Source organism: Pan troglodytes, chromosome 16 (assembly GCF_028858775.2).
Source record: "Pan troglodytes isolate AG18354 chromosome 16, NHGRI_mPanTro3-v2.0_pri, whole genome shotgun sequence".
Taxonomy (NCBI): Eukaryota; Metazoa; Chordata; class Mammalia; order Primates; family Hominidae; genus Pan; species Pan troglodytes.
This window is the reverse complement of record NC_072414.2, coordinates 74,734,492-74,758,275: the sequence shown is the minus strand read 5'-3', so window position 1 is coordinate 74,758,275 and position 23,784 is coordinate 74,734,492. Positions and strand designations below refer to the sequence as shown.

At 39.0% G+C, this 23,784-nt stretch overlaps 1 protein-coding gene across 7 annotated transcripts in view; it reads left to right on the top strand.

Annotated features, from left to right (window-relative positions):
* ADAMTSL3 (ADAMTS like 3) overlaps positions 1-23,784 on the top strand; it is a 390,466-nt gene that overhangs the window by 206,884 nt on the left and 159,798 nt on the right. For all 7 annotated transcript variants that reach the window (XM_009429726.5, XM_016927318.4, XM_024349337.3 and 4 more), the window contains one exon: positions 6,288-6,445. In XM_009429726.5, coding sequence (XP_009428001.4) covers positions 6,425-6,445 — 21 coding nt within the window. In that variant the 5' untranslated portion in view covers positions 6,288-6,424. The remainder of the gene's footprint in view (positions 1-6,287; positions 6,446-23,784) is intronic.

Genomic DNA, 23,784 nt, shown 5'->3' with positions numbered 1-23,784 from the left:
CACATGATTATCTCAATAGATGCAGAAAAAGCCTTTGACAAAATTAAACAACCTTCATGCTAAAAACTCTCAATAAATTAGGTATTGATGGAACGTATCTCAAAATAATAAGAGCTATCTATGACAAACCCACAGCCAATATCATACTGAATGGGCAAAAACTGGAAGCATTCCCTTTGAAAACTGGCACAAGACAGAGATGCCCTCTCTCACCACTCCTATTCAACATAGTGTTGGAAGTTCTGGCCAGGGCAGTCACACAGGAGAAAGAAATAAAGGGTATTCAATTAAGAAAAGAGGAAGTCAAATTGTCCCTGTTTGCAGATGACATGATTGTATATCTAGAAAACCCCATCGTCTCAGCCCAAAATCTCCTTAAGCTGATAGGCAACTTCAGCAAAGTCTCAGGATACAAAATCATGTGCAAAAATCACAAGCATTCTTATACACCAATAACAGACAAACGGGGAGCCAAATCATGAGTGAACTCCCATTCACCATTGCTTCAAAGAGAATAAAATACCTAGGAATCCAACTTACAAGGGACATGAAGGACCTCTTCAAGGAGAACTACAAACCATCCCTCAATGAAATAAAAGAGGATACAAACAAATGGAAGAACATTCCATGCTCATGGGTAGGAAGAATCAGTATCGTGAAAATGGCCATACTGCCCAAGGTAATTTATAGATTCAACGCCATCCCCATCAAGCTACCAATGACTTTCTTCACAGAATTGGAAAAAACTACTTTAAAGTTCATATGGAACCAAAAAGAGCCCACATCACCAAGTCAATCCTAAGCCAAAAGAACAAAGCTGGGGGCATCACGCTACCTGACTTCAAGCTATACTACAAGGCTACAGTAACCAAAACAGCATGGTACTGGTACCAAAACAGAGATATAGACCAATGGAACAGAACAGAGCCCTCAGAAATAATGCCGCGTATCTACAACCATCTGATCTTTGACAAACCTGACAAAAACAAGAAATGGGGACAATTCCCTATTTAAGAAATGGTGCTGGGAAAACTGGCTAGCCATATGTAGAAAGCTGAAACTGGATCCCTTCCTTGCACCTTATACAAAAATTAATTCAAGATGGATTAAAGACTTAAATGTTTGACCTAAAACCATAAAAACCCTAGAAGAAAACCTAGGCAATACCATTCAGGACATAGGCATGGGCAAGGACTTCATGTCTAAAACACCAAAAGCAATGGCAACAAAAGCCAAAATTGACAAATGAGATCTAATTAAATTAAAGAGCTTCTGCACAGCAAAAGAAACTACCATCAGAGTGAACAGGCAACCTACAGAATGGGAGAAAATTTTTGCAATCTACTCATCTGACAAAGGGCTAATATCCAGAGTCTACAATGAACTCAAACAAATTTACAAGAAAAAAACAAACAGCCCCATCAAAAAGTGGGTGAAGGATATGAACAGACACTTCTCAAAAGAAGACATTTATGCAGCCAAAAGACACATGAAAAAATGCTCATCATCACTGGCCATCAGATAAATGAAATCAAAACCACGATGAGATACCATCTCACACCAGTTAGAATGGTGATCATTAAAAAGTCAGGAAACAACAGGTGCTGGAGAGGATGTGGAGAAATAGGAACACTTTTACACTGTTGGTGGAACTGTAAACTAGTTCAACCATTGTGGAAGACAGTGTGGTGATTCCTCAAGGATCTAGAACTAGAAATACCATTTGACCCAGCGATCCCATTACTGGGTATATACCCAAAGGATTATAAATCATGCTGCCATAAAGACACATGCACACGTATGTTTATTGTGGCACTATTCACAATAGCAAAGACTTGGAACCAACCCAAATGTCTAACAATGATAGACTGGATTAAGAAAATGTGGCACATATACACCATGGAATACTATGCAGCCATAAAAAAGGATGAGTTCATGTCCTTTGTAGGGACATGGATGAAGCTGGAAACCATCATTCTCAGCAAACTATCGCAAGGACAAAAAAACAAACACTGTGTGTTCTCACTCATAGGTGGGAATTGAACAATGAGAACACATGGACACAGGAAGGGGAACATCACACACCAGGGCCTGTGGTGGTGTGGGGGGAGGGGGGCGGGATAGCATTAGGAGATATACCTCATGTTAAATGACGAGTTAATGCGTGCAGTGCACCAACATGGCACATGTATACATATGTAACTAACCTGCACGTTGTGTATGTGTATCCTAAAACTTAAAGTATAATTTAAAAAAAGAATAAGTAAAGGTGAACACTTTGAGGCAAAAATTCATTTATGTGTATATGTTCTGGCATATTCAACATAACTTTATATTCAGGACTGGCACTCATCCAAGAACAGGGCTCAAAAATGTTCCCATTTCTCCAAGAGTGACAAATCTGTTGCTTGGACTATCTCCCTTTCTGAACGATCTCACAATTGGCAGTAGAAGTATTTCTGAAAGTTATCCTTCTTTGCTGATGAATAGAACTGGCTTCATTTACTAAGGACTTAGTTAACATTTCTAAATATCTAAATATAGAAGTGGTTTTATTTTCTGGATTTATGCAACTTTTTTCTTAGTTTTTATTTGTAAAAGAGATATTTCTGAAATGAAGCTTATTTTGCAGTAATAAATCATTCTTTTAACATCCACATTAACTATAACTATCCAAAAGACTGCATTACTAAGAACTGAAAATACCCAGCAACATTAATGTCAGTCTCTTTGCTGTGGAGTGAATTTTAATTACAGAATATCCATCTTACATACTGCCTAGAGGTGTTTGTTTAGATCCTGAATTTCCAGTCCTGTCCCAAGCCTGGCCACAGCATTATGGGGAGCACACAGCCCCAAATTTTCCAGGAGTGCATCCCTTCAAAAATGGAAGCAATAAGCAGTTCCCTGCAAAACAGATTTTATTGTAGCAAAACCTTAGCATTAAATGTGTTTAACTAGCAATAAACTTAAGAAGCCAAGAGGTCATAAACCAAAAACCTCCAATTCAGTTGGAAGAATATTTTCCCTTTAAGCCCTATCTGAGGACCATATATAGAGATGTATAAATATAAGCATGGATGCAGTACCTGATGACCAATCAAAGGAAATTGAGATGAATGAAATTAGCATATGCTATAGAAATACAGCTCTACTGTACATATAAGTTTGATGTATTTATAACTATGTTAGCCATGCTAAACACTCATTCCACATTTACCTGACAGTACTTTCATGGCCTTTAGAATTTAGGGAGACCTCTTGGGGATGGTTACCATGACCCTGCCTTTTTTGAAAGAAGCCTGAACTGATACTTCTCAGTGCAGATCCTTCAACTAGAAGCAATTAGAAGCATTCATCATTTCCTAGGCATAATTTCTTTTACAAATAACTAGTAGTGGATTAAAATATTTAAAGGCATCACTAGAGACCTGAGTTGTGAAGATTTTGGGATACAAGAAAGTCTTGATTTCTAATTTTTACTCTTTTTGAGACTACCTATCATATCTTCCTCAACACTTCCCTCCCTCCCCTCAATATTAAGTCTGGAGAGGAGAAAGAAGTTGGGCCATGGGCAGCAGGAAAGAAGGCTCACACTCTCTTCCCTTAATTCTGGTGGGGTTGTTTATAGGCTTCCTGGGGTCTCCTACACACTAACCACCTTGCTGCGGAAACCACAGAGGGTCAGTGAAACCTCTGAGAACCGAAGGGCTTGTGCATGCAGCTCTCACTAGCCATGAATCACACATTGTGAACAACACGGGGCTGCAGTAAATATAGGGAAATGGTGGAAATTAATAAAAACTTAAAGGTATCCATAAGTCAATACATCATCTGAATTGTTGATTGAAACACCACAAACTCCTTTTTTTGTCATTTATTTTTAAGAGGCACCAGCACAAAGAAACAAGTTTGCCACCAATAAAAATGACAACTTTTAAAGAACTGCATCGGCCTCCACGTTGCTGTGGATTGGGTACAGTGGCTTTGTTAATCCAGATTATCAGAATTGTTTGCATCCATAAACTCCACCTTCACCAAATCACTTCACCAGTCTTTCTTCACCCACCTTTGACTCTGCTTACCCATTTACACAATTGAGGTCAGAACACCTGCTTTCTGCCTCCTATATAGGCAACCAGTGTTTGTGCTTTAGAGAACTGGAAGCCTTTTGAAATACTCAAATTAAAAATATTTTACAATAAGCGTACCATTTAGTGGAGAAGCAGAGTGGTTTGGGTAATTTATGTGAACTTGAAAATTGTTTTTGCTACTTGTGTTTTTATATCCATGTCACTGAGACTCTTAGACACTGTTAAAATAGTGGCTAGATTCTGTATTAAAAACAAAGTATCAAAACCAAGTTAACAAAAATGCTGGCCTATGGTTTAGGGAATGGATATCATAGCAACTGGTTCTCCCTTCCTCCCAGATCACCTTCCCAGATTTTTACACCCCCTGCCCCAATTCTGCATCCCGATCTGCAACTTGGAACGCTGTGGTCCAGAAGGTTAGCACAATGGTAAAGCAATTACTACTCCAACACAGCCGCGGAATCCATTGCACGCTACTTGAATTTAATCAAGTAATTTCAGGCTAAATCAGTGTCTAGAAACTTGTATTTTGCATGCCTTCTGTGAGGATGCATTATGTTCCACTTAACTTTGCATCTTAATATTGCCTTAATGCTCTTAATGCTTATCATTTTTTTTTCTCATGGACTTTAGAGACATCCACTGTAGGGCCCATTTACTATCTCCAGTTCCCCATTTCATTTTTACTGACAACTCACTTTATAACACTCAGTTTTATATCTTCATTGGAACTAGGAAATGAATTTAATCTCACACTTTCCAAAAATCTATTGCGGTCATGGAGATCAGGGCCAAAGTGGTTGGGGTTTTGTATGCCTGCAAGTAGCCAGCATTATTCTTCGACCACTAATGACTCCTCCAGATCAAGTAGCTCATGTCCAGCCTTTGAATTTTCCCAGAAAAGTTCCCAGCCTGCCTGTCAGGGATAATCAGGGATGTCTCCTAATGCCTGTTATGCAGTCTGTCCAGGGCACTTGAATTCCTGCAGCTGCTCCAGTGACAGAGAAAAATCCAGCAAATGAAAACAACCAAAGCCCAGCAGGCTATGGATGGAAGCTCCCTAATGCTGGACGATTTTGTCGCATTTTATCAGCTTTCCATTTTTGACACTCAACGGAGTTTTGGTTCTTCTGTGTTTTTTGTTTGAGATTTTTAAAGACTGGTATGATATCATTGAATCAAGTGTGGGTTTTAGAATAGAGTTGGACCTGAGAGATTGTCTGCTCTGACTCCTCATTTTAGGTATGAGGCAATGAAAACCCAAGGCAGAAAGTTAGAGAAAAATACGGGGCCAGAAACGCAGGTGCCCCAGAACCTAGCTGTATATACATTTTTTATTGCCTCTCTCAACATGAAACCAGATCTACTAAGTATGGTGACACTTAGAAAATAAAAGAAAGAAAAGAAAGGGGAGGAAAGACAGAAATTTAAATAAAGTAGAAATGCTTTTTTGTTTAAACTGTGATAACCAAACTTTTTTTCTGTAGGAAATCTTAAAAGCACTTTTGTTCATGTGAAAGCAAATTCGAATAAAGGGGTTTTATGCACAAGGGAGGTCTTTGTGGCAATGGAGTGGTTCTGTATTTTGATTGTGGTGGTGGGTGATAAAATGGCATTGAAATATATGCACATATTGTACCAGTGTCAATTTCCTGGTTTTGATATTCAACTATACTTTTGTAACATGTAAACATTAGACAAAAGGGAATGAAGGTTACAAAGGACTTCTCTATACTATTTTTGCAACTTCCTGTTAATCTAAAATTATTTCAAAATCAAAAGTTTTGTTTGATAAAAAGCAAATTTGAAATTTGCTGTGCTTTTGTCTAAAAGAGTAGGCATAAGATCTTTTGAACAAGTAATAAAATGAGTGAACATAGCTTTACTTTGAGTATTAGCTAAATCATGAAAACATATAAAGAAAGAAAAGTTTTCTCTTTCCCCTTATGCTAGAAATGGCTCCAAATATTTGAGTAGAACTATTTGGGCCTGCCACCCTTGTTAGCTCCTTTTTTACGGGCAATTAAAAATCTGATATATCTATTCCACCAATAGCAATTAATGTTTGTAAACTGAGTGGCTATTTTGACATTGTTTTGATATCATATACTGACATTGTATTTGCTAAAATGTCTTTTGTAATAAAATACCTTTAAGATTGTTTCTTATTTGAATCATATATTTTAATTTTAGTTATTGAATCAAAAACACTTCAAGGAAGCAAAGGAGAACACAGCTTTAACAGCCCCGGCGTCTTTGTCATAGAAAACACAACAGTGGAATTTCAGAGGGGCTCCGAGAGGCAAACTTTTAAGATTTCAGGACCTCTGATGGCTGATTTCATCTTCAAGGTAGGATGATCCTCTTCATAAACTTCATGTACCTGAATCCCAGAACATCTTGATTTTTAAAACAATGAGTTTGTTTAGCAAGAGGTCATCAATCATTGTTTTTTATACAGAGCATGTGTCATCAATATTTCCATCTTGGCAGTCCATTCTTAAAAATTGTTCAGCACTCTTAAATTTCTGCTTCTAACCCTAACAGTTAAAAAACAAACTTCACTTTTATGGGGGAAGGATTGATTCTGTATTTATAATCTCTGGTTGCTTTGTTCAGTTTGTTTGTTGGTTTAAGAAACAGGGTCTCCCTGTGTTGCTCAGGCTGCTGCAGTGGCTATTCACAGCTGCAGTCATAGCCTTGAATTCCTGGGCCCAAGTGATCCTTCTGCCTCAACCTCCCAAGTAGCTGTGTTCAGTTTTAGATAGAGTTTGGTGAAAACGGCCGATGGTTAAATGCACCGTATCCTAAACCAGTATTGTGCCGCTGCATGTCTTCTTGCAAAGGAGAGCAGAGACAACAGGGTCCTTTAAGATAGTTATCCTTAAGGCATCTTTACTTCCACCTTCAGCCCTTAGAACATGCAGTCTTGCAGTGGGCTGATTCAAGATCAGGTTTTGCTTCCCCAGATGTTCTATGACAGATACTTGTCACAAGATACCTTCAGAAGAACTCTTCTTCTCTGGAACCATGAGCTTGTGTCCCCTCTCTGGATACTGCTGGGGCATCTTCCCTCATTCAGAGGACATGAAGTATAGTGGCCAATATATTTCCAAGGTGACACAGTTTGAAACTCTTCTGATAAATTTGAAAATGCCTAAGAAATGAAAAAGATAGTTCAGTGTGTGGTTTTGCCGTATCCTGTTTCAGAAACCCATTCCAAAATGTAAATGGAAGCTAGAAAATAGCCCCAATTACCAGTTATATTTTTCTGTATGAAAAAAACCCTTTAGCTTTAAAAAGCTGTCTGTGTTCTACATATTAATTTGTCACGGAATGTTTCACTGAGACATCAGTTGTGTCAGCAGAGGAACATGCACGGAGGTAGATTAGAGTTGCTGACTCATCCCAATCCCTGAGATACAAATTCAGCCTGCAGTGGGACTGGCCAAGCGTTGGCCTGCACAGTGTATTGTTTTGTTTCTGAAACTTTGTATTTTGAATAATCAACGCTTAAAAATCAAGAGATTTTTACATCAGAAGATCAGGGTTTTTTTTTTTTCTTTCTGCTTCTCTGTAAAAATGGGAAGAGCTTGCATTTTACAATAGCAATAAGTGACTGTAACTGAGGAACAGCTGCCTTCCAGTCTCGGGTCTGCCATGGTCCACACCACTATGTAATGTGTCCCTAACACTAAAGGTGTAAGTGGTTGGTTGCCATTCATCCTGATCCAGGCATTTATAGCATCTGCCTAGCCTCCACAGACATTTATGTTTCTGACTTCTGTGTCATATCCTTAAAGCATTGATCCAATAGTCTTCTTAGACAGTCATATTATGAAAGGTTTTGGGGAAGCCATAATTACCTTTTTTTTTAAAGTCTCTCTCTGGTCTATTGTTATGACATAAATTCTATGCTTTCCTTGCCCTCCTTAGGGCCTTCCTATGTGATTCTCAAGTAGAAAATGTACACCACACACACACACACACACACAGACACACATACACACACACAGAGTTTTTGTTCTCTTTTAATTACTGCTCAGAGAATCTGTATTCTTCTCAAGTCAACTTGGAGGTCCTTGACTGAATAGGAGACATTAATACAATGATGAAATGAGGAAAGTACCCACAAAGATTAGTATTTCAAGATATTGTTTGGTTACAGTGTCAGCATCAGTAGATCTTAATAATATATTGTTTATTGATACCATTTATAAAAACACACATAAACTGCATATTTCTATGAGTTTGTATGTACACACACGTATATGTATATGTATATTTTTAAAAATAATTTGGAAGGATACATTTCAAAATGGAAACACTGAAAACAACAGTGACTATTTTAGAGGGGATAACATTTTGTAATATCTAATTCTTAAAATAATGTTTAAAAGGAAGAATGTGGCTGGGCGTGGTGGCTCATGCCTGTAATCCCAGCACTTAGGGAGGCCAAGGCGGGTGGATCACCTGAGGTCAGGAGTTCTAGACCAGCCTGTCCAACATGATGAAACCTCATCTCTACTAAAAATACAAAAATAGCCGGGCGTGGTGGTGCGCACCTGTAATCCCAGCTACTCAGGGGGCTGAGGCAGGAGAATTACTCGAACCCAGGAGGCAGAGGTTGCAGTGAGCCAAGATCGCACCACTGCATTTCAGCCTGGGCAACAGAGCAAGACTCCATCTCAAAAAAATAGTAATTAAAAAAATAAATAATAAAAAGTAAATGGAAGAATGAATTCACATATCACGTGCATAATTAAAAATTACTTTATACCTTCTTGCCCAAATTATGTACTCACCTCTTAATAGAGTACATTTAAAAAAGTGTGTGTGTGTGTGTGTGTGTGTGTGTGTGTTTGTGTGGCGGAGTCTTACTCTGTCACGCCCAGGATGGAGTGCAGTGGTACAACCTCGGCTCACTGCAACCTCCTCCTGAGTAGCTGGGATTACAGGCATGCACCACCACACCTGGCTAATTTATTTTTATTTTTTATTTTTAGTAGGGATGGGGTTTCACCATGTTGGTCAGGCTGGTCTCGAACTCCTGATCTCAAATGATCCACCTGCCTTGGTCTCCCAAAGAGCTGGGATTACAGACGTGAGCCACTGCACCTGGCCAATAGAGTACATTTTAACAGCATGTTCGGTGTACACTGTCTGCATTCATATTCAGTCCTCTATGTTCCTGTCTCTGAGTTCTGGCTCTCTCAGATTTAATAAACAGTTCTGGACTTTGACTTCAACTCCTGGAAAGCTTTTGATCTCTCTAGACTGAAAAGGAGTTTTGAAAAATATGTTTATCAAAGAGGGTGTTACATACAACTGTCTGACTCATGCATAAATCGAGCCTCATTTTCATACCTACAGCAATTGTCTCTCATGGATGTGGTGTACTTAGTAGGGGAGAATGTGGCAAAATTGGAGACACTTATGATGAAGTAAGAATGGCTCTGATGTTTTTTTCCTGACTTGGGAGCTTGTCCAAATAATGTGGGTTTCTAGGAAGTATCCTTTTCCATCAGTTCCTTTTTTTTTTTTTGGTTCCAAACATTGTAGTATTTACCAGCCTGTGTTGTTGCTAAGATAAAGAACTCTTTGCTTCCATTCATCTCTTCCTGGCCCATCACACAATCAAGTCATGGCTGTACTTTGAGTGGGAGGTTAAAAGTGCCTGTGAGGTCACTGATGACAGTCAGCCCTATGTCCCTGTGTTTCATTGTATCTCTTTCCGTTCCAGTCAACCAACAGAAACTAGTCTATAAATGGAAGACCTGGCTTCAACCTGAGAGAGGATGAGGCAGTGAAAACCAGCCCTGCATATTCAGTGCTAATTTAGCACAGCCGTGGGTGCACTGAGCTAGGTTGAGGCACACGCTTTGCTACAGTTCATGTAGTAGACCTTATTTCATGGGCTTTGGTAACTGTACTGTTGAACACTACTGTATTCTTACATAAAGAGTAAAATATGTAGACATCAATGGGATGTTAGGTTGTCTTATAGGTATTGTTGCTCAGATTTTGCAGCTTAGCATCTCACTGTACCAATGAGAAAAAATTTCTTTTTTCTACTCTTTAAGAAGCTATATTTTCATGGTTGGACCATTCTTGAAAATTGCACATTTCCTTCTTCCAGTGGATTTCTCATTATATATGCTTGTTTTCCTGAATAACCTGTTTCCCTTTTTTCATTTTTTTTTTTAATCTGTATGTAGCTACAGGGCCTCACTATGTTGCCCAGTCTGGTCTCGAATTTGTGGCCTCAAGCAATCCTCCTGCCTCAGCCTCCCAAATTGCTGGGATTACAGGTGTGAGCCACCATGCCCAGCCCTCAATGACCTGTTTTTCATGGATGACCTTTGTCATAGCACTAAGGGGTATTTTGCATTAGGGCCCTGCTTCTTCAATATGCGCATATTGCCACCAGGAAGCAGTAGTGAGTCTTGGCTAAGTACAGTAGTTGATGCCATTTGCTTCATTGATTGACAGCCAGATAGATACTATTCATTGAGTGAGAATTTACTGAATGTTTGCATCTATGAGTAGATGTTTGTGAATATCAGTTTTAAGTATATTCCCATGAGGATATCTAAAAAAATTAAATGACTTTGATAAAGACATCTCTTTCCATGGTTAATTTTTAACTACTGTTGGTAGTTTTTCTCATCTTTTAAAATATATATATATCTTCAGGGAGAAAAAGAAGTTTCTCTTCTTCGGGCTCTGAAATCTTCCTTTTTCAGCCAGTTGTCTTCTTAGGGATTCATTTTTTTTCCACTCTGATATTTTGTGTTTCTTCAGGAAAATGTTTTCTGATTGCTTTTCTACTAGTCCTCAGTTGTACAATCTCTGTCTTCAGTTTCCTCAGCTCTAGATATCTTTTATGCTGTCAACCCATGAGCCTCTTTTCTTTCTGGGGAGTTATGATAGCATATTTAACTTATGCGGGGACAAGAGGATTTGAAACTGCCTGTCTTCGTTCTCTCAAAGAACATGTTGGAGGCTTGCAATGCAGTGCAGATAGTGGCTAAATTTATACATTCACAGGTGTTTCAAAACTCAGCAAGACACAGTTTTAGAGTCAGTGCCTGTATTAGTTTCATGAGACTGTTGTTACTGAGTACCACGACTGAGTGGCCTAAACAACTGAATTTATTGTCCCACAGTTCTGGAGCCCGAAAGTCCAAAATCAGGGTGTTGGCAGGATCTGTTTCTTCTGAGGGCTGTGAGGGAGAAGCTCTATTATGCCTCTCGCCTCAATTCTTAGAGTTTGGGCATCATTTTCCCTCTGTGCATGTCTGCCTCTGGGTCCAAATTTCTCAATTTCTCCCATGCCTTTTTTTTTTGAGACAGAGACTCACTGTGTCACCCCGGCTGAAGTGCAGTGGCACAATCTCGGCTCACTGCAACCTCTGCTTCCCGGGTTCAAGCAACTCTTCTGCCTCAGCCTCCTGAGTAGCTGAGACTACATGTACGTGCCACCACGCTGGGCTAATTTTTGTATTTTTAGCAGAGATGGGGTTTCGCCATGTTGGCCAGGCTGGTCTTGAACTCCTAGGCTCAAGCTATCTGCCCATCTCTGCCTCCCAAAGTACTGGAGTTACAGGCATGAGCCACCACACCTGGCCAGTCCAAGTTTCCCCTTTTTATAAGGACACCACTCATACTGGATTAAGTCCTCCTGGTTACCTTACCTTAACTACATTGGCAAAGACTGTATTTCCAAATAAGATAGTATTCTGAGATACTGTGGGCTAGGCTTTCAACATGTTGTTTTGGGGGCACACAATTCAACCCATAACAGTGCCAGCAGAAAAGAAAATTTACCTATTTCCTCATGCCTGTCAATCATTGGGATTCTGTCTCATCCTAAGCATTTGTCATTCATTCCAAAGGCAGAAACTTTTAGAATATTGCATATTTTACTGTAATGTGGTCTGTTGAGGGAAATTTCTTGGTTAAAGCAATTCATATACTGCTTTAGTAATTACCGGAATTCACAGCTAAGATATATGTATAAATGTAGACATACTATGAATAGTTTAATATAAAAATCTATTTCATAAATTTTGGAAATTCTTTTGAAGTGGCCAAGTCAAGTAGTTGAATTTGAATTCATTTTTATATCATTGGTTTTTTTTGTTTGTTTGTTTTTGAGATAGGGTCTTGCTCTGTCACCCAGGCCAAGTACAGGCTGCAAGTTAATCCTCTGGCCTCAGCCTCCCAACTACCTGGAACTACAGGCACACAACCCCACAGCCACCTAATTTTTAATTTTTTTGTAGAGACAGAGTCTCACTATGTTACCCAGGCTGGCCTTGAACTCCTGAGTTCAAGCAACGCTCCTGCCTCAGCCTCCTAAAGAGCTGGGATTAGAGGTGTGAGCCACCATGGCTGGCCACATACTTTTATTATAAAACTCATTTTCCTCATCAAACAGTGGTAATACACTTTTGCAAATGTTAATGTGCATTTCTCTTTTGCCATTCTCTGTACTTCACCATCTCCTTTGTCAGCAGAGCTGTTTGCCCTGCGGATTTGACAGCAGTGGTATGGCAGGTGAGTGATTAGCAGGAGTGCAAGAGAAAGCATTCATGCTCATCTTTTCATGATTGAAGTAGGGTTATTATTATTTTTAGCTTAGTCTTTTGTTTTGAAAGCCACCCTTAGTGGAGAGAGATGAAGATTTTCCAAATTGATTTAGTCCCCGTAACATTTCCAGGGCCAAGCCTGGGGTCCTAACCCATGGCACATCTTCTATAACATGGAGAGGATGCTCCTTTCTCCAGTAAGGCTGCGCCTCGGTCTAGTGTCCTCAGGAGGATGTGCACCACAGGGCATGTCCAGCCAGGATGTGGAAAGCCTTCTCCCTCTCCTGGCGCCAGGACAAAGGAAGCGGGCAGCGAGCCATGTTTCATGATGGTGGTTGCTCTCCAGGGCAGGGAGGCTTTCAGGGAAAGCCAAAAGCAGAAAAGGAGCTTTTGCTCCCATCCCACACAGAGCTCCCAGAGGAAAGCGCCTCATAGGGATCCCACCTCCATCAGCAGCAACCCAGAGAAGCCACATGAGAGTGAAAGTGGAATTAGTGCCATGAAATGTTTAGTCACAGGTTGAGTCTCTCCGGAGTCTCCTTCAGTTCCTGAGTGGTAATGGAAGACATCTAGAAAATTTAATGTACTCCTGACTGGCCAGGGGGTGACATGGTGCTGGCAAAATGACCCTTTAGCGGAGAGGTGTAGGTAGAGAGACTATGGGTCCTATTTTGTTCAGAAAAGGCCCAGTTTGTGGCTGTTACCCCTGCTTAATTGTTAGTAGCTCCTCCTTTCACTCTCAGAGCCATCCTGGCATGAACAATAAAGCCGATGGTCTCCCTAGGTGCAGAGCTCTAAAGCCAGCCAAGGATTGGATAGGGGTCGCAGCCACACCACCGAGAACGTGCAGCAAGACAAGAATGACAGTGTCGAGGGACTAGGGGAAAGATAGTGTGCCCACTGGCAGCAATTAGGGCCCATCTGAGGATATCATGCATGGATTTGAGTAAGTTGCTGTGTATTTGCCCTGCACTGAAAGTAAAAGGCACTGGTCCAGGTGTCACGTGTGAACAAGACGATGTGATCTCCGGAAGCCCGGTAGGCGTTTGTCTTTCTTGTGGACCTTCTCAGCGAGGAAACCTCAGAAACTCCACAGTAGACCTTTTACCACCTCTCATCGACAAGAATTGGGTCACGTGCCCACTCTATACCATCCACTACTGTGTTCATCTGGGTCCTCTAAGAATCAAATGCCAAGGCAGGATGAGAAGTGAAAGAAATTTATTCAGGAAAGGCCTGTGAGAAAAAACAGGGAGAGAAAGCAGGGTGATGCTGAGAGAGCCGTCAGTTTGCACTGAAAATCTGACCATGAGTGAAGGAGAGAGGGAAGGAAGGAAGGTTGGATGCAAGCATATTAAATGCAGTAGGTTCTAGGAGAATTCAGCAAAGCTGGAGAGGAAACCCTGAGCCAATGTCATTCATCATAGGACTCCAGTGTCTCCCAAGAATGGCTCTGCCTTCAGTACCCTTGCTGTGCTTAGTCACTGGCTAGGAGCATCCCATGGGAAGCTTGACCCAGAACTGGGGCTGTTGGCTAGTGACACCCTTTGCAGTTGTGTATCTGAGCAGAACACTCATGGGTCCTGCCACTAGCAAGGCAAATGTGACCACGGTGATTCATGTAGAACAGTCAGGATGTGCGGTGGCTCACGCCTGTAATCCCAGCACTTTGGGAGGCTGAGGCAGGCAGATCATGAGATCAGGAGATCAAGACCATCCTGGCCAACATGGTGAAACCCCATCTCTACTAAAAATGCAAAAATTAGCTGGGCATGGTGGCAGGCACCTGTAATCCCAGCTACTTGGGAGGCTGAGGCAGGAGAATCACTTGAACCCGGGAAGCAGAGGTTGCAGTGAGCCGAGATTGCACAACCGCACTCTGGCCAGGTGACAGAGCGAGACTTCATGTCAAAAAATAAAATAAAATAAATAAATTTAAAAAAAGAACAATCAGGATGTATGTGTAAGACACAGGAGGAAGGAATGAACATGAACAAAATTGAGTGTGTGTAGACTGGAAAGGAGAAATGGATGCTGGTAGGCAATGAAATGTGTCTACTACACTAAGGATTTCTCTTTCTGTAACACATCTGGCTTAATGCCTTTTCTCTCTTTTTTTCTTTTCTTTTCTTATTTTTCTTTTCGGTGGTAATGGAAAAGACTTAGAAAGCATTTATGTTTCTCTTAGGCTTATTATTTTAGCCAATTTTGAAATTTACATTTTTCTGCGGAAGTATCCAATTCATCTCATTTTTCAAACTTAGCTCTTCAAATGTAATCATGGTATTCCCTTATTGTTAAAAACAATCTCCTCTTTACCTATAACAATGTCTCTTTCATTCCTAAACTCGTTTATTGGTTCCTTGCATAATTGTTGTTTTGTTCAGACCATCCAAACATTGTTTCTGAGACATCTAACAACTAGATTTTTGTTTTGTTCATTAACTCAGAGTTTTTTTTACGTTTCTATTTATATAAATTTTTATTTATTTCTTTTATCTTTGTATGGGTTTATTTTGGTATTATATTTTCAGCTGCTAGAGCTGAATTCTTAATTCATTCTATTTTCATTTTTTTCTCCATTAAATGTATTTAGGGCTATCAGTTTCCCTATACAGAAGTTCTCAATTTTACTGTAATGTAGTTTATCAGCCTTTAACTTTATACTTAGTGCTGTTTGTATCCTGGTTGAGAAATCTGCCTCATCCAGAATCATGAAGAAATTCTTCTTTTTGTTGTTGTTTGTTTGTGGGTTTTTTTGTTTTTGTTTTGTTTTGTTTTGAGATGCAGTCTTGCTCTGTTGCCCAGGCTGGGGTTCGGTGGCACAATCATGACTCACTGCAGATTTGACCTCCTGGGCTCAAGTGATTCTCTCACCTCAGCCTTCCAAGTAGTTGGGACTACATGTGCACACCACCATGCCTGGCTGTTTATTCATTTATTTATTTGAGTCTCTCTCTGTCGCCCAGACTGGAGTGCAGTGGCACGATCTCACCTCAGTGCAACCTCCACCTCCTGGGTTCAAGTTATTCTCCTGCCTCAGCCTCCTGTGTAACTGGGATTACAGGTGTATGCCACCACACCCAGCAAGTTTTTTGTATTTTTAGTAGAGACAGGGTTTCACTCTATTGGCCAGGCTGGTCTTGAACTCCTGACCTCAAGTGATCCACCCACCTCAGCCTCCCAAACTGCTGGAATTACAGGTGTGAGCCACTGTGCCCGGCCAAATTAAACAACAAAAAATTTTTTTTGTAGTAACAGGATCCAGCTGTGTTGCCCAGGCTGGTCTCAAACTCCTGAGCTCAAGCGATTCTCCCACCTTGGTCTCCCAAAGTCCTGGGAATACATGTCCAACCCCTAAGATATCCTTCTATGTTTGTGTTTGGAAGCCTTAATATTTTTCTTTTCACACCAAAGGCTATAATCCATCTAGAAATTATTTTGTATATATTGTGAGGTATAATAGAATCAATATTTTTTCTGTATGACTGTTTAATTGACCTAGAGCCATTAGGTGAAGAATGATCCATTGCCTATTTCTCTGAAGTCTGGTAATAACAATGTATTTATGGACCCTACTTTGTTTCATTGATCTGTTTATTTGTGCCAATACCATTGTGAGATATCTACTGTAGCATTAAAATAAGTCTTGATATCTGGAAGTGTAAGTTTCAGCTTTGTTCTTGCAGATTATCTTTGCTTTTCTTGACACTGCATTTTTATATTATTGAAATCAGCTTGTCTGTTTTTAAAAATCTGCTGGATTTTGATTGGAATTGCATTGGATCTGTATGTCAATTTAAGGAAAATTGACATTTTCCAATACTAAGTCTTTCAAGTCATAAATATGCCATATCCATACATTTTTTAGTTCTTTTAAAATTTCAATAATGTTCATAATTTTTGCTCTATGTCTTTAATATCTTTTATTACATTTATTTTCAGGTGTTGGTTATTTTGATGTTACTATAAATGGTATTTTTTTCAGTTTCTATTTGTTTCTGGGGTGTGGAAATATTGATTTTTGTGTATTGACATTATATTCTTACTATATTCATGTATTAATACTAATAGTTTGAATTCTTTTGGATTGTATACATACACAATTGTGACATCTGCAAATAATGAAGATGGCAGCTGTCCTTGTTTTGCATCTCACTTCAGGAGCAAAGTTCCTTGTAATTCACCATTATATATGATGTTTACTATAAAATTTTTTATAGATATTTTATTTGGTGAAAGAATTTTTTCTTTTTCTAGTTTGCTTCATTATGTACAAGCATAGAGCTTTATCAGATGCATTTGCTGCATCTTTAGAGATGATCACGTGGTTTTCTCCTTTTTCCTTTTTAATTTAATAAATGACATTGATTTTTCAAATGCTAAACCAACTGTATCTTCCTGTGATAAACCTACTTAGTCATTATTCTTTTCAATTAGAATTTATTGTTAGTTGCCGGGCATTGTGGCTCACCCCTGTAATCCCAACACTTTTGGAGGCCAAGGCAGGCGGATCACGAGGTCAGGAGATTGAGACCAGCCTGGCTAACACGGTGAAACTCTGTCTCTACTAAAATACAAAAAATTAGCCGGGTGTGGTGGCATGCGCCTGTAGTCCCAGCTACTTGGGAGGCTGAGGCAGATGAATTGCTTCAACCTGAAAGGTAGAGGTTGCAGTGGGCCAAGATTGCGCCACTGCACTCCAGCCTGGGTGACAGAGTGAGACGCCATTTCAAAAAAAAAATAGAATTCATTGTTAATATTAATTATTTTATTGTTTGTTAAAAGGTGTATCCTTTTATATATCACTAGATGTGATTTTAAATTATTTCACTTAAGGTTTTTGTTGTTGTTTTGGTACCTATGTGAAGGAAAGGGTTTGCTTGTTTGTTTGTTTTCTTGGAATGCCTTTTTCTGGTCTTGGCATTTTATTCTGCTTTTATAAAACAAGTTTAGAAGTGTTTCCTCTTATTCTCTGCAATAGTTTGCAAACGTTTGATGCCTTTTTTTTTTCTTTAAATGTTTGGCAGTGTGCACCAGGAAATATTTAGAATTATGCATTTAATGTCTTTGAAAGATACAGATTCTTTAGATTTTCTTATTTCTTATGTCCGTTTTGTTTCAATGAATTTGTCTATTTCAACTAACTTTTAAAAAGTTATTGGCATACTTTTCATAGCATTCTCTTATTATTTGTTCACTTTCTGAACAACCTGTAGTATGTCCTCTTTCTCATTCCTGTCATTGACTATTTGTGCCTACTCTTCTCCTTGCTCAGTCACATCAGAGGGTTATCAATTTTATTAGACATTTCGCAGAAACAACTTTTGGGTTCATGACTGTTTTACTCTAGTTTTCTTTCCATATCATTAATGTCTGCTCCTATCTTTATTATGTCCACTCTTACTTCTTTAGATCCCATAGGCTGTTTTTTTCCTAAACTTCTTGAGATGGATTATGAAATCATTAATTTTCATCTTTTCTCCCTAAAACATATACATTTAAGTCTATAAATTTCTCTCAATGCATGCCTTATATTTAATTTAATAATTTTGATATGAAATGTTTTCCTTCATCATTCAGTTAAATTACTTTGTAAGTTTCATAATTATATATTCTTTGACTTGTAGATTATTTAGAAGTATAACATCCAACCATGAGGGAATTTTCCAGTAATCTTTTTAAAATTTATTTTTATAGCTTAATTCTACTGTGGTCAAAGAATATACTCCATATTATTTCAATATTTCAAAATTTGTAAAACTTGGTTTGTAGCTCAGAATATAACAAAGTTTGGGAGAATGTGATGCATAGTCTTCTGTTGTTGGATTCAATGTTCTATGTATGTCAATTAGGTCACGTTTAGTAATTGTGTTATTCAAAATTATAACCTTCCTGATTTTTGTCTGCTTATTCTATCATGAGAGATGTGCTAAAACTACCCTGTGACTGTGCATTGTGCCGTCTGTATTTTGAGGCTAGGTTGGTAAGTATGTTCACATTTAGAATCTTGCATCTTCCTAGTGAATTGACCCTTCTGTTATTATAAAACGTTTCTTTCAGCACTTTGAGGATATCTCCCCATTGTCTTCTGACTTCAGTTTATTCTGTGGAGAAGTCAGCTATCAGTCTTCTTTTTGTTCCTTAGAAAGTAATTTGTCCTTTTTCTTCATCTGCTTTTAAGTGTGTTCCCTTTGTTTTGGGTTTTCATCAACTGGGCTATGGTGTAATTAGTGCCTTTCTTCAGCTTGAGGTCCAGGTGTCTCATGAATCTGTGGCTTGAGATCCACCATCAGTTTTGACAGATTCTCATTTATTATCTCTTCAGATTAACTTCTGTCCCAAGCTCTTTGTTATGTATTTATATGTAATTATACTTTTACCTGTATCCAATTTGTCTAATTTCCACTTTCTTTTTATCTGTCATTTTACTGATCCTTTGCTCAGGTGTGTCTAATTCAGGGATCAGCAGATTACGACCAGCAGGCCATCACTGTTTTTGTAAATAAAGTTTTATCAGAACAGCCACCCCTATCTGTTTACACATTGTCAATGGCTACTTTTGCACTATACTAGCAGAATTGAATAGTTGCAACAGAAACCATGTAGCCTGAAAACCTAAAATGTTTACTATCTGGCTCTTTATAAAATACTTGCCAAAGTCTATTTTAATCCACTTTTAAGTTTGTCCATTGAGATATTGATTTAAATTATTGCATCTTTTATTCCTAGAATTTCCATTTTAATTATAGCTTGTTTCCAGTGAAATTCCCCATCTTATAATTTGATTTCTTGAACATTTTAATCTTGTTCCAAGTTCTCTGAAAAACAGAGTCCGAGGCAAAGTGTTCCAATACTTATGTTATAATCATAGGAATAGCATAAGGTGTTGCTAGGCCCCTCCTGCGGGGAAACAAGACTGAAGCCAAGGCCAGGGTTGCAGGAGGTAGTAATGGTGTACTTAAGTTTTTATATTTTCATCAGTTAATACCAATATCTGGATTTCCTGTCATTATGTTTATAATATCTATTTTTTTTCACTTTTTTGGGTTGTCATTAAATTTTGTTTTTTCTATTCTTGGTTACTTTTAAAGTTTGTGCTGTATATTGTGGAAGAAAGGTTGTGGATATAATTTGAGATTGTAGCAGATTTATTGATACTCTTTGTTAAAATCCCCTTTAAAAATTATTATCGGATTATTTTTGCTTCTAGATCTTCAGTCTAACACTCTTGCAACTGGATTATTTTAGCTGTCTTATTTTTGCTTCTAGAAGACAGCTAGGTTAGCAACCAGTGATCTTTATCCAACAAAGAATTGAAATAACTTGAACCAGGGCTTTATTCCCTTTGAAGGTTGTCGTGTTTCCAGTTTACTTTATTCCTATGATAGAACTTTCTAGGGTCCTGGGTTGGGAACCTGGGGTGTTTACCAACACCTGACACCTTGGAAGTCCTTGAGCTCTAGTGTTCGCTTTCCACTACGTGAGGCTGATGACAGATCTGTCCAGTTTCTCAGCTGCTCAGCCACCACTTGCAGACTGGAGAATGCCTTGAGCAAAAAGGTAGAGCCAAATGTCATGCCAAATTTGCTCACATTTCTGAGTTTCTTTTGTGTCTTTGGTCTTAGTCCTGCAAATCCTCACTAGCATGGTAGTTTTCTGATGCACTAAAATACATTAAAAATATTTTATGGGCCAGGCGCTTTGGCTCATGCCTGTCATCCCAGCACTTTGGGAGGCTGAGGCAGGTGGATCACCTGCTGTCAGGAGTTTGAGACCAGCCGAGCCGACATGGAGAAACTGCATCTCTACTAAAAATACAAAAATTAGCTAGGCATGGTAGCGTGCGCCTGTAATCCCAGCTACTCAGGAGGCTGAGGCAAGAGAATCCCTTGAACCTGGGAGGCGAAGGTTGCAGTGAGCTGAGATCGCACCACTGTTCTCCAGCCTGAGTAACAGAGCGAGACTCCCTCTCAAAAAAAAAAAAAAAAAAAAAAAAAAAAAAAGGCCGGGCGCGATGGCTTACGCCTGTAATCCCAGCACTTTGGGAAGCCGAGGCGGGTGGATCATGAGGTCAGGAGATCGAGACCATCCTGGCTAACATAGTGGAACACTATCTCTACTAAAAAAAATACAAAAAAATTAGCCGGGCATGGTGGCGGGCACCTGTAGTCTCAGCTACTTGGGAAGCTGAGGCAGGAGAATGGCGTGAACCCGGGAGGAAGAGCTTGTAGTGAGCCGAGATCGCGCCACTGCACTCCAGCTTGGGCGACAGAGAGAGACTCTGTGTCAAAAAAAAAAAAAAAAAAAAGGAAAAAAGACAGAAAAAGAAAAAGGAAAATTTTAGGCAGCATTTTTATTTATTCTCATTGGGGAGATTCATCAGAAACAAGCAGTCCTGCCACAGCCAGAAACAAAGCTCCTTAGCAGTGTATCCTATCTCTGTAATACCTGTGCTGTCTCCACTCCGTTACCATAACCCTGCCTCTCCTTCCCTACACACAGATCTTGTGTCTGGAATTTTTATGTCATTTTGTAATTAAGCACATAAAACCACTATTTTAAAATCAATCCTTGTTTAGATTCTCTCATAAGCTTTACTGATTTATTTAATCATTATTGCTTATTGCATCTCACTACTTCTGTATTTATATTAGTTCTTAGGTACATTCTTTAGTAGTTTTTTTTCTTTTTTTCCAGTGAATATCTCTAAGTGTTAAAGTTTCAGAATCATTTTGTGTCGGAAAATATATTTATTTCATTGATTAATGATTGGTCATTTGATTATAGGTGAATAGCTGATAACTGATTACTGATTAATAACTTGGTTATAGAATTCTAGATCCAATATTCTTGTCCCTCATCACTTTGAGGACTTGACTTTGTTTTCTTGAATCCAATATTGCTTGTGAGAAATGTGATGTTAATCTGATTTTTCACATTTTTCTAGGTAATCATATTTTTGTATATGATAACTTTTAGGATTTTTCTTTATGCTTTTTGTTTTATTTTTTAAAATGTCTAGAACTCAATGAGCATTTTGAAACAGAGACTTCTGTCTTTCTTAAAATCTAGGAAATTCTAAGCAATTATATCATTAAATATTGTCTCTTCATCATTCTATTTGTCTGTTATCTCTATTTTTTAAAGAAATGTAGCAGATTTATTGATATTCCTTATTAAAATTCCCTTTAAAAATTAAACTGTATTATTTTGATAAGCTGTTTCTTCCACTAAATATAGCATTTCTCATATGAAATATCTTTTATAATACTATTTTTATTTTATTTTATTTTATTTTTTGAGATGCAGTCTCACTCTGTTGCCCAGGCTGGAGTGCAATGGCGTGATCTCGGCTCATTGCAACCTCTGCCTCCCGGGTTCAAGCAATTCTCCTGCCTCAGCTTCCCGAGTAGCTGGGATTACAGGCACGTGCCACCACACCCAGCTAATTTTTGTATTTTTAGTGGAGCCAGGGTTTCACCATGTTGGCCAGGCTGGTCTTGAGCTCCTGACCTCAAGGGACCTGCCTGCCTCAGCTTCCCAAAGTGCTGGGATTACAGGCATCAGCCACCACGCCTGGCCCACCATATTTATTTTTATTGTTAAAATTTTTTATCCCAATTTTATTTCTTGTTTTTTTTTTTTTTCAATTGCATTTTTTAGAGATTTTTCTTTTTCATGTTTTTTTGAGACAGAGTCTTGCTTTGTTTCCCAGACTGGAGTGCAGTGGCGTGATCATGGCTCACTGTAGCCTCAAACTCCTGGACTCAAGGTGTCTTCCTGCCTCAGCATCCCCAGTAGCTGTAGCTGGGACTACAGGTGCATGCCACCACACCTGGCTAATTTTAAACTTTTTCTTTTGGAGAGATAGGAGCTCGCTATGTTGACCAGACTGATTTCAAATTTCTGGCCTCAAGTGATCCTCCTGCCTTGAACTCCCAAAGTGCTAGGATTACAGGTGTGAGCCACTGTGCCTAGCCTGGTTTTTCTAACACATTAATTTTTTCTTTTACTTTTTTTTTTTTAGATGGAGTTTCACTTTTGTTGCCCAGGCTGGAGTGCAATGGTGCGATCTCAGCTCACTGCAACCTCCGCCTCCCGGGTTCGAGCTATTCTCCTGCCTCAGCCTCCTGAGTAGCTGGGACTACAGGCACATGCCACCACACCCAGCTAATTTTTGTATTTTTTAGTAGAGACCAGGTTTTGCCATGTTGGCCAGGCTGGTCTCAAACTCCTGACCTCAGATGATCTACCCACCTCAGCCTCCTAAAGTGCTGGGATTATAGGCGTGAGCCACTGTGCCTGGCCACATTAATCTTTTCTTAGCATTTTTAATTGACAAAAATTGTATATATTTATAGTGTATAACATGATATTTTGAAATATGTGTATATTGTGGAATGGCTAAATGGAACTAATTAACATATATATTACCTCATTGGTGCCCTATTTCCTTTTTTTTTTTGAGACAGTGGTTCAAGAGATTCTCCCACCTCAGCCTCCTGAGTAGCTGGGACTGCAGGCATGTGGCACCATGCTGGACTAATTTTTGTATTTTTAATAGAGATGGGGTTTCACCATGTTGGCAAGGCTGGTCTTGAACTCCTGACCTCAAGTGATCTACCTGCCTTGACCTCCCAAAGTGCTGAGATTACAGGTGTGAGCCACCGTGCCTGGCCCCCATTTCCTTTTAATTAGATACTAGACTGTTTAAACACCATGTATTTGTACACTTAAGTTGAGTTCTTGCAGTTGTGCTTCTAGAAGAATTTTTCAGAAGGATGTGCTTAAATATATTATTATTAAAAATGTAAGAGTCTCCACTATGTGCTATATTGTGAGCAAACCCAAATCAATTCTCAATCTTTGTTGTCAAGAAAATTAAAATCAAATGTTTCAGGAAGAAAAACAGTATGAAACGAACAAACAAAAAAGTCTACCTACATTTTTTGTGAATCCATTCACAGGCATGGAATTATCTGGAAAAATGACTCCAGGGAGATTTGCAGAAGATCACCTGAGCCCCCATTTATGACAAATCTTAATGAAATGTCATCACATCTTAAACTTATTGGACTCTTGCCCCATAGTTT